Here is a 12,512-nt window from a genome sequence, read left to right on the forward strand (position 1 = left end):
AACCAATGTTGCCAGTACACGTATTTTTTTCTTTAAATAAACTTTTTTTTATTGGTTGGTTGGTTGATTTGGTGTCTTAAGTCCACTTTGTGCATAGTCAGGCTAATCGGGAACTGGACCTACAGTTTAAAGTGGGATCCGAACCACTATGTGCCTCCACCGGGTATCGAACCAGAGACTCCTTGATTACAAGGCGACGACGCTACCGCTGCGCCATCGGGGAGGCCCTAATTTTTTTTATGAATATGCCAGTTAACCAGATAAATCGTAAAATTGTATCGTTCTTTTTATCAATTAGATAAATACGCACAGAGACCATCGAAAATTATTGCATTATCTTTTATGCATGTTTCTTTTTAATTCTTACAAAAACTTTTTTTTTACACTTCAGTAACTTTTCCCCACACAGAATGTTCATGTAGAGAATCATTTTCTTGTTTAATATTTAAAACAAAAAAAAAAAACAGGAACAAAGGAAATACCCAGTGCAAGGTTCATGTATCGCTCGCTTCTTGTACAAAAGTTGCGTACGTTCAAAGTCTCGGGTTACGTAACATTTCGGACACCCTGTATATGTATGTAAATGTGTGGTTCATTATGTAGTTTTAATGTCAACCTTTCCTTCTGGTTATTGCTGTGCATTTGTCCTCTCTTCAAAAGAGCAACTTTCCTTGCAGAAAGAGGGACATGCATTCCTAATTTTCTCCTGAAGGCGGCGCCCTCCCATCCATCAAAGTAGTTTAATTTGGACACCAATCCGATTTTCATGTCACCATGGAATTTATATGGTCCAGACTACAGTTAATAAGTACAACTTTTTTTTTCAAGTTTCTGAATACATTGTCCAATGTGAGAGTAAGACCAACCCTGCTTCATAGGCACGTCGTTAGTGGTTAACGCGAAGACAAAACTATTTTCTGGTAAGATATGGATAAGTGGTCTCAGATTTCCTAGTTACCTCTCAATCCATTATCCATCCTCACTGTTGAGATTGAAAGGAAATAAAATACAACAAATAAAGATTATAACCTCGACTACTGTTGTTCGTTCTGATGAGTTGCGTCAGACTAGAGCCCCATGCGGTGTAGTACAAATTGGTGCTGTCCTGTCGAATATTTCTTTCCAACATTAACAAACAATCGGAGAAAGTTGCAAGGGTCGAACGCAGAAGTATGCCAAACAGATGAGATATGCAAAAACAGCAGGGAAGAATAAAGATCTTGAGGCTGGCCAGTGCGGCTAAACGCCTCATCAATCCTTACGACTGCTGACCTCTTCCGCGGGGGTCAAGTGGCTGGAACTCGCCACTGCGCCCTCCATTGCATTAGAAAGTGAAACCGGGCTGCAACGCTGGTAGCCTCCAGGGGTTTATTACTGTTTATTACTCCATAAGGCTTTTATCATTTATACGGCGCATATGCCTCGGCCATGCAGTACAAGCGTCTCAGTGTATTCATACACTACGGGAAAACATCAGACCCTGATGTTTACCTGAGACACAATCCTTTTTTCAAGTGCACACGTCATTTTATTGAAGATTGCTTACCCACCTCTCTTGGGATTGCTTTGGTTTATTTTACTTTAAATTTCTGCCACTTTTGACTAATCGCGGAGATGAGGATGGGTGATATGATGAAGTAGAACGCCTGGGCATGGGCGTTCGTTGTGCCCAGGACGGGATTCGAACCCGGGAATCCTGGCGTCGTAACGCGCTGCGCCACTTCTCTTTTGATCGCTACGATTGCGATACATGTTGCATCGATGACACTGAATTGATTGATTTGGTGTTTTAAGTCCACTTTATGCACAATAAGGTTAATTGGGACTGGACCTACAGTTTAAAGTGAGATCTGAACCACTAAGTGCCTCCACCGGCTATCGAACCGGGGACCCCTTGATTACAAGGCAACGACGCTACCACTGCGACATCGGGGAGGCTCTTCAATGAAACTGAAGAACAAGCTCCCGATATGTTAGTCCGATATTGGAACTCCATAGCTGTACAAGTAATGAAAATAATTCTACGTGAGTAGCATAGACGGCAAAAAAAGTGGCCATTAATATCACTAAGAATCACAGTTTATCTTATAGCAGGATCATATGGATAGTAATATTTATTTGGAGCAAGAGCAAAGAAATTTGGAAAAGTTCTTTTGGGAGCAGTAAACCACAGTAAACTGCGTTTGTGCAGGCTAACGAGAGACTGGCGTCTGAACTTAGTCAGTATAAAACCCTATGGGGCTGTGCCTTGTCTTGCATATTCTCCTTATATGTGCTGAGCGCCTCCTTACAGCCTCAGCTTGTAACCTAGACACGTTTTGATTTTTACTTATGGTAAGGAGCTTGACCCTGTAAAACGTGAAGGGTGCGAAACAGCCCAAATGTTGACGTACCCAAACTTCTATTTGAATCTATTAATTCTGGGGAGCCTTCAGTTGTCCATAAGATGTTATTCGAGAGAAACTGGTGACAACTTTAAAAAATGAAAGAATTTATTTTGCTAATCGTGACGAATTGAATTATTGCTTTCTTAAGTCCACTCTGCTCAGACTAATCAGGACTGGATCTACAGTTTTAAGTGTGATCCGAACCACGGGGATTTTCTTGATTATAAGGCGATGACGTTACCACTACGCCATCGGGGATGTCCTAATCGCGATCATTGTATTGAGCTATGTGATGACATTGATGAAGAGATACTAGCTACGAACACTCATGTCTGGGCCGGGATTAAAACTCGGGCCCCCAGAAGGAATGGATGAAGGTGATGTGAAGAAGTGAAATGGAAACAGATAATTTTCTTCTAAATAAGAAACAAGCTTTAGAATTAGTATACATGTGATCAGGCATGTATCTTTAATTCACCACTATTCACTGTGCATTCTCGTCTCCTCTTCCTATCCATTAATCATCATCTAAGAACAAAGTAGCATGCTTCATAACACTTGCATCTACATACAACGTCATTGATCCGGATTCGATACTGGAAATGACTATGTATATTTTTCCATGCTTGACGGTTCACCGACTCCTATAACATAGGCAGGCACCTGAGGGTCAAAGGAGCGATGGTGACCACACCTAATTCTACAGCCGAGAATGAGAATGAACACCTGCTTAGCTTAGCATTGTGCCACGAAGGTTAACTCAAGGCGAAATAGCTCTCGAAGATCCAAGGCTTAACAAACTGCTTTTCGTTGACTGATGCGTGGTCAGTCCCATCACAGATAGATACGTATTTTTGCAAATAACTCTCCACTCCCCCAATTGTTCGGGCCCTACTTTAAACTAAGGTTTAGTCGTCATTGGAACCGCGGTAGCTCAGTCGGCCGAGTGCCTGATTACTACGAGGGAAATTACAGGGTTGGGTAATGTAAGGTTGGGAATTCTTCCGAGCTTGTCCCTGCATAAAGCGGCTCTGGGGTTCACCTAGCCTTTAATAAATAGGTCCTTTGAGGAGAAGTGGTAAAGGCTGTCTGCGCTTAATCCTTATCACCTCCTCCATGAATGGCAGAGATCACGAGCATGTAGAGCCATGCCTCCTCATCCCATCTGGGTATTAAGCACGGTGTAGCCTTACCTTACCAGTCGCGATTACTCTGAGCATAAAGTGGATTTAAAACTAATCGATGGTGGGTTAACAAATACAGTACACCTCCGAAAATAGAAAACAAGACCGCTCATGCCGAAAGTAAGAGCATATTAAGTTGCGCTATGATACAAGTCACAGATAATATGTTTTTTGCTCTGTAGAGAAGAATGAATCAGACCTTTTGAATGTAAAAATTGTTTATCCTCCGTTCTCATTTTATACCTGCGTAATTCTCGTTGAATTTATTTATCCTGTCCTTTTGGAAGATTGAAATGTGTTTAAGGTGTGCCGCCAGCACCAAAAATCCAGACCTGGTTTCACTGCTATGATATACGAGTAGCTACACACAGCAGCAGCAATAAGATACGCGAGGTGATGAAGACCTGATTTAACGTAATTACCCGCAACAATCACTCGCAGAACAAAGTCTATCACAGCAAGCGCTCTCCATTCATCATGCGCGACGATGGCAAAAATTAATGGACTGAAAGTTGTAATGGCCTCGAGTGATTTGGGTCGTCATTCACACGCGCAGATCTCACGGTCCCGTTTGTCTCTGACGTCAGGGTTTTCTCTCGAAGCATTGCGAAAGGATCTAGAGGGCGTGGAGAACGGCAGATTCTTAATGGTAATTGGTTGGGAATCCGAGGGTGGCAACCGGAGTTGCTCGTTTGTATTCAAGGTGGGGGACATTGCAATTCGATCCCGATTAGACTATGTACATAAAGATGGACTAAACCTAACCCCTGTGCATTGAATTGCGCTATGAAGGCGTACACGTTCCAGACTCTGCCATAGTAGGGTTGTAGGGCCCGGAACTATTTTTTATTTGGCATCGGATGGAATACTGGGATGAGATCTTTACATATCTGATGAAAATCAGCCGAAGTAGACTAACTTGATAAGGCACATATTAACATATTTTACCAATTTCGTGTTTTTACAATATATTTCTTCAATTTTCTCGTAATAAGACATATTCTGCTTAATTTCGTAATTATCTTGCATAGAATCGGTTATTTTTTATTTTTTCCTCGTACCTTCATGGCAACGGATAGTTCATATTATCGATGGCAGGATAAAGAAATTAAGAAAAAATTAAAAGCAGATCCAGTCTTTGCTTACCAACTATTACAGAACAATAATAGCCCCCTTTTTGTGGCGAGCTGTCAATTATGCTTTAGTTTCCACAAAGGTGTAAATTGACGTATTAGTAAAAGAAACTTAGGATAATTGCAGTGAACCTCACGATATTTTCAGTATTTCCCCACTGCATTCTTCGGTTGAAGGGATTCTGACTTCATTTAATAACCTACCCCCCCCCCCCCACCCTAGTCGATCTTCCCTGGAAGACACTGACATCCTGTATAATGAAAAAAATCGAAAGTATTATTGTGCATATTATTGGCTTTACTGGGAATATTTCTGCATTTTAATGAAATATTTTCCCATTTTTATGACTTAATTACAAACATATTTTACAGTTTTATAGGACATAAAGTCCAGGGCCCCTTATCAGCATCGCACTCTTACCGGCTTCACCTATCAGAATTTCCACCCTCCCTCCCCAAATACAGGTACTCCATAATTAGAGGCTGAGTGAGTCCTATAGTCGTGTTATGCAAGACATTCGGGAAAAGAAAACTTCCCCTCAAGTACACCCACCCTGGGAATGAAATCTGTGTATCCTGCGTGGCAGTGACGCTCCCCAAAAAGTGCAAAAATAACAAACTTTCTTAGTGTTGATAGAATGGCAGTGGTATTTAAATACCATTTAGTTCTAACACCATAGGAGGGAATGGTTAACGGTTGGTTGGTTGGTTCGTTGATTTGATGTTTTAAGTCCACTTTATGCACAGTAAGGCTAATCGGGACTGGACCTACAGTTTAAAGTGGGATCCGAACCACTATGTGCCTCCACCGAAATGGTTAACGGATAAGGTCCGGGAAAGACTGAGCATATAGCACAAGATCGGAAAGCTTGAAGGTTGCATTGGGGGGGGGGGGAAACTGAGCAGAAAACAATGAAAGAATGAACGTAACTTGCGAGTACTGAAACCTTAACAATTACATAAATAGAATTATATGTTTTAGTGTTCTTGTACATTCGCGTAACGTTTAAACATTCAAAAAGTGCACAATTCAAAATTTATATATTTGGGAATTTTCATATGTCTGATGACGCCATGCAAGTCTAATGTGTCCTCCTGAATGTGGTTCACTGATGGAGATACAGTATGTTGGCAATTTTTCTTGTTGTACAGAGGATTGTTAATGATTAAATGAACGTTAGTGTGATTCTAATATTTTGTCATGATTTTCTGTTTGACGGATTTTATTCTTTAGTGTTTCTTTGAAAGATAAATGTTATTGTGATAAAATGAGAGAGGGTACGAGATTAAAGTAGATAGAAAAGATAGAAAGTAAGTGGTTTTCGAACTGATTTCTTCGAGGTTTGAATTTTTTTCAGCCCTAACCTGAGAAGCCCTTAGTGTAGGGCGATTGGGGATATAGTTCTCCCGACATCAGAAGTATCCGGTTAATAACTGAACTCGACAAGGATCGTAAACCCAATTAGAAAATCAACGGAACAACGATTCGATAGCTGTGAATTTTGTGATGCCAAAACAATTATATTCCTTCAAATCTCTTCTCTACAAGAATAATTAAAAATTCCAGGATATTTATAAATCAAACCATTATTAAGGCAAAACAGACAGACCAACAAATCTTCATTCTTGGAAATAAAGATTATCGCAAGATATAGTATTTGTCCCTTTGGCATGAAGTATAACGACTTCAAACACACGTACTTTTGTTTTCTTCCGTTCTATTTTTGAAAACGGTTATAAAGACTTATGAAGAATGTAGTGACGGAACTTTTATACAGAAACTAATATTATAGCCATGCAACTTTATTTATTGCTGTTCAATACTGATTCACCTATATTCGTGGCTCATCTATGTATTATTCTAGGAAGAGTTGAAAAATATGGCAAATCCCATTGCTAGCATTGAATGTTGCCATAAATTATATTTAACTGTTGAGAGCTGGCGCAACAATGGTTCGCGACACCCAGAACACACTTGGCAATCAAGAAATGCCCATCATCCCATGTGCTAGCAACGCCCCCTGCAGTACAGCGTTTGTTGCCTTTGATGTAAAGTTAATTAGACGTCACTTCCTCTCAGATTAAACAATACCAAGCGCTACTTTCCCGAGATAAAAATCGAGTACCACATGTTTCTTTGCACACCGTGATATATTGCCGCTATTTGGAAAGGCCTGGGTGACTTACGCCTAGCACACACGCGAGGTCTTGCGTGGAGAAGGGGATCAGGTCATGGGGCTTGCTTTTCTCTGTGGCCCAGGTGTCAACGGTGGGTGTTCCTGGCTGTCTCCAGCGTGCTGGAATGCAATGCCCTGTTGCAAGAAGCTGGTCAAAGTTACCAGGGCAAGACTCCGTGCCAATAACGTGAATGAAGACAACGCGAGATTTTTCTGTACCAAACTTAGATTCTCTAAAAATTAGGCTGTTATAAATTATAACTTATATAACTTATAACCAATGTTCCCCATTTTTCCCAAATGTCGCAACGCTACTGCAACTTGAATGTAAGAACAATTAATATGTATTAATATGTATGCAAAACAGAATTGTTAACATCTACGAAAAACAAGGCTTTTCTTTTTTACTTGTTCCACATGATTAGGATACCCATAAGCTAACAAAATTATTTAGAACGCCATTTTTCAATATGGCGGCGAAAGTTCGGTCACATTGTATATTACATATCGTAACGACAAACATTTGTGCAGGAAATAAGTTTTGTTTAATTTTTTTCCAGTTACAAGGGGAGAAAGTGTCAAATTTTACTTGAGTTACTTGGTCTTCTGTCACACACTTAAGTCATCCCTCCTTCCACATCTTCCTCACATATTCGCTTCATGTCTGTGTATTTCAGTACTGTTGATCATTTGGTTAACCCACATTTTCTCTACCGTTTGGTAGTTACGCAATAACAGAGGGTTCCCTCAATGCAAAAAATTAAATGCATTGGGTATTGGCGAGTGGCTTCGTACTCTATATTGACTTAATACATATATATATATATATATACATGAAAAGGTATTCTCAGGTTATCAATCAAAAGATTGAAGTCTTTCCATAGCTAACGTCACTTATCTCAAAGGACTTCAAGGATTGAAGTTGAGAGTGACGTCAGCTCTCGAAAGCTCTGAATATATTGAATATATCCACGCTTCATCAACAGGAAGTCCTCAATATATTAATTGATAATATTGAAATACCTGATCTAATTTAGGTTTGGGTGAGTGTTAGGTGCCAATTACAGAGTTCGTAATAGCTACCTAGACAAAAGAAGTGTCAAGAATCAGCGTCATTGGCAATTGTAAATTACTGGAGCAGTTTTAAGAATCAACCAAAGGCGGATACTGGTTCAAGAAATTAAGAGTGTAATAAGTTTACGAAGTATGCTCACCTGTTCTCTAGGGCTGTTAGGACTCTGGCCAGTCTTTCTATCGTATCCCGCTCTGTGGAAAGGAATGTATTTGTTTCCTTGACAGTCCTTGTCGTACATCTCATCACACTTCTCGATGTCGATCTTGTGCACCTCGATGGGACAGCCGCTCTCGCTTGCCATTAGGATCTCTGAGGACACGACTTGACCTGTGAATAAGAAACGCCACAATAAGCATCACAACATAATCACAGCATAACACAGGACGAATTTCATATTATACTAAGGTATGGTTCAGCACTGTACTCATAAGGTGTTACAATTTTGACAACGATAGGAGTTCTGCCACAAATTCGTACGTTTTCCGAATCTGAATGCAACACTACGACGAGTAGAATACAAAGGCGATCAAAAAAGGGGACACGAAATTTTCTGGTTATTAATGGTTGAGGATTAAATTTTGGAGACTCAATTTGGTTTACTAACCTAACTTTGACGACATATCAACTTCACGTTAGTTTCTACGGAAGAGAGCCATTTCTAAACTAGGTTGAATTCTGGCTGGGAAGCACATATAGCATACCTCAACCAGAAAAACTGTAGTCTGTTCTGAATTTCGAGAAAAGGGCATTCAAGAATCAGCGAGACTCAAATCTTAGGCGAGAGTTTTCTATTAAAAACATTCATTTTTTTTTCTATGCAAATATCAGTTTCGAAATATTTTCAGAGCTTTCATAAGCCATTGGTCGTTTACATTCACTCTTGCCAGAATATGTGAAGTGAAGTAATAAATGATAGGAAAGTATCTCAGGCACCGGAGTGTGCCAGTTTCCAATATGCTCTAGGATGCTTAAAAAGAAAAACTTTTATTCTGAATACGGTATATCTACATGACTCTTCAACACGTAATAGTAGCCTTAGAAGGTGTGATAAATTCCATGCATCAATTATATGACATGTGCTCTTCAGCTGTGAGAGTAAGAGACCTTGTGCTCAGTTCAAAAGATACATTACTGTTAGAATATTCGAAGCCTGGCATAAATACATAGATGAGCTGCGTCTCAAGGAGGCTTTCTTTCAAGTATCACATCTATTGTATATCTGAGTACAAGTTGAGATGGACTTCCCCATGTGGTCTTAGTACTTCCACATGCTACTTCCCCTTGTGGATAAGTACATGGGAAAGTCCTTACATACGTATATAGGGTGCAAAATGATCCTTGAGGTACCCTCAAAAATTGGACTCTTCGATAAGTTGGACCTATTCTCAAAATTCATAATGATGCCAAGATGTTGCTGATTTCGAGAAGTCTGGGAGTGGACCAACACAGGAAAGGAGGGAGGAGTGAAAATAAAGGCCCAGTCTGCACGCTGCTCCAAGAGTAGGAGTTGGAGGAGAAAGAAAAAGCAAAAACTGGGATAGCCGATCGCTCGAGCGGAAAATAAGCACGAGTGGAATCAACCAACACCCTGTGCTTTGGATGTTTATGGCGCTATCTTACGAGTACAACTTGTTTTATCACTTAACGACATCGTCTTGCACAACGTATCTAGATACTCTGTAGCAACTCTCCATCTCGTCCTTATTAATACAGTAAAACAGACTGCTCGGATTGCTTTTAGACACCGGTTGCAACTTCGTGCAGCAAAAAAAAAAAAAAAAAAAAAAAAGAATATGCTATCCTTTGTGGCTGTGCTTTATACCGTAACCATAGGTTATGGCACGCTTAAAGCCCGTTTTATATAACGATGCAAACAGGATTGCAATTATTTTGATAAGGTAACTGGGAATGACCTCAGATTATCCCTACTTTCAGGCTACAAGAAACTAAACAGCCAATGGGGAGGTCTGAACGCGATCGGATTTAGTGTTACGTTGAAGCAACGAGATAACAGAAGAATTGTTTCTCTGCATCCTATTCACAGATACAAAGGGTGGCAATTGCATCTTTTTGCACGACCATGTGCAAGTGGAATGAACTTACGACACCGGTGTCCTCTATCCTCTGTCTAAAAATATGCTTTAACTTTGGATGCAGAATGTCGAGATTCGACATGCACCACAAACAATATGATTCACACGGGGACAGACGGATGTCGAATCAAAATTTCCTACCACCATTGCTCTATCATTTCAACTCAGAAGATGACATGGGTCCAAATATTTACTTCAGCTGTAGAGAGTCATTCGATATTCAATACTGAAGAAAATCGAAATCAGACCAACCATTGTGGTTGTCGGAACGAAATCAGTGGATGTTTACTGCCTGGGTTAGTTGTGTTTCTAATAGCTCTGGGTCCCATACTTGTTCCCCCTCATACAGGTAGTTTATCACAAAGCCACTGTTGCATCGCGTACGCAGTTCTAATTGGTTCCTCGTGTTGTAGGATTCTGACAATATCAACGATTGAAAACTTATTCACCGATCATGACAAAAATGGAGCGTGCAAGTCCTTGTAAGAAATCCTAAACGCTAACATCAAATAGCGACGGCCTCCTTGGCCTGGCATGTGGTCTACTTGGTACGAAGCTAGACGTTCCAGGTCCGAACTCTGAGTAAGATATGTCCTAGCTAGACGTCCCAGGTCCAAACTCTGAGTAAGATATGTCTTATCATGCATTTCATCAGTTCACTATTAATCCTCATTGTTATATTTAGAAAAGACACACAAAATAATCGAAGACTGTATTGAGGAACACCTTTTTTTTCAGAAGCAGACTGGTGATAAGACAATGAGAAACAGTCGTACAACTGCTGATCATATTGGGACAGATTACTTTCAAAGTCTGCCGTTGAGATGCGCTGGAAAGCAAGTTGTAACCTTACTTTCTGATCACTTCTCGTAAGCATTCCGAAAAGCCAAAACACAAATTAACTACTCGTCGGTAAGCGCTTGTAAATTATGTAACGAGACAAGGATGTGCGAAAACACCTGTTGATTGTTCCTGATGGCTACCTTCCTGCTCACGTAACGACCACCAATAGGTGTGTCGTGCAATGTCCATTTGAATTTTAAAACATGCACGTGAAGAAACAATTTCACTTGCGGATTTCCAACTGCAGTTCTGCATGAATGAATGCATCCACTTTGTGAGGAGCCTTCAAGCAAAGACACCGCATGAGTCAAGAGTTGTTGGAAACTTCCGGGTCGGTCCAGTACATTGTTTGAAGCCTCTCACTCAACAGGGGAGATGTCAAAAATGTCCATGCAATAGTTGAGGATCAAACTGACCTATGACCTTTCTAAACGAGATATATTCTATAAAATTGACTAGTGAGTCAATTTAGAACCATGCACATTTAAAGTGTGAAAACTTGGATCTCTTTGGAATTTCTCACTATTCACTTCATTATGTACTGCATTTGCTGTTGTCAGTATGTTCGTGAAGAAACAGGCTTAGCACTACATGAAAGTTAAATATCTGAAGAGCAAAGCAGTACACAAGTATTCAAGTTATGAATTAAAGTATGAGCGAAATTATTAGAAACAAGACAAAAATACTTTGCTGAGTAAGTCTAAGAGCAGACCCGTGCCCAACGGGGCGGCAAGGGAGCCTACAAAAATAGCATGGATATTTTTTAAGATTTTGCAAGAATTTAGATTTTCTTCTTGTATAAATGAATGGATTGTCTCTGGAGAGAGGCATGCTCCAGAAGTATGCAGTCTACTATATTTAGTAATTTTAGTTTTATAACCATTTATGCGAAGCTACTAAATATTCCAATTTGGTCGGGACAGTTCACCATATTTACTCCCTGTCTTGACTTTTTTCGAACTGCAGTCTTGATGAGAAAATGTCCTCTTTTTGTGGTTAAATCACATTCAGACATGTTCTTCATTATAAGGATAATTCCATAGCGTTGGTGGTCACATTGAGGGTACGAATTCCCATGACGCAAGGGGGATCTCCCACCAACGATCTTGTTCTATTAAAATTCTTCCCACATGAAAATTTTCCGATGGTAAGAGTTTGTGTTTATAACAAACAAAGATAAGAAATTAGTTTTGACTTCAAACATACTTTACTAAGAATAACATCATCATAAACACATACAAAGAAGGAATAACAAAGAATGATGTCAGCCTGTGTGTGAATGTTGCATACATCTCTTGTGTTCTCTCTCTCTCTCTCTCTCTCTCTCTCTCTCTCTCTCTCTCTCTCTCTCTCTCTCTCTCTCTCTCTCTCTCTCGGGCTGGTAAGAGCATGGGGTAAAAACTTACTTCGTATCACGCCGCAGACGTGAATCGAACCTAGGACCGGGGCATCATAAATAAATAAGCTAATCACGTTATAAAAAGGGTCCCGCTGAAGCATTGAAAAAGAGCTTCTTAAAAGCTCATCGCGACAGCGTCCTTCAGCGGAGTTGGAAAAACTCCGCTGACACTGCATTAGAAAATGAAATAAGGAATCAGCGTTCTTCCTCAGGATCGCCGT

At 40.1% G+C, this 12,512-nt stretch overlaps 1 protein-coding gene across 1 annotated transcript in view; it reads right to left on the reverse strand.

Annotated features, from left to right (window-relative positions):
• The window catches only part of Duox (dual oxidase), a 216,362-nt gene that overhangs the window by 52,549 nt on the left and 151,301 nt on the right, over window positions 1–12,512 (reverse strand). Inside the window, exon 4 of the mRNA XM_083120709.1 lies at window positions 8,096–8,283. Coding sequence (XP_082976835.1) covers window positions 8,096–8,283 — 188 coding nt within the window. The remainder of the gene's footprint in view (window positions 1–8,095; window positions 8,284–12,512) is intronic.

Source organism: Lepisma saccharinum, chromosome 4 (genome assembly GCF_977018435.1).
Source record: "Lepisma saccharinum chromosome 4, izLepSacc3.1, whole genome shotgun sequence".
Lineage (NCBI taxonomy): Eukaryota > Metazoa > Arthropoda > Insecta > Zygentoma > Lepismatidae > Lepisma > Lepisma saccharinum.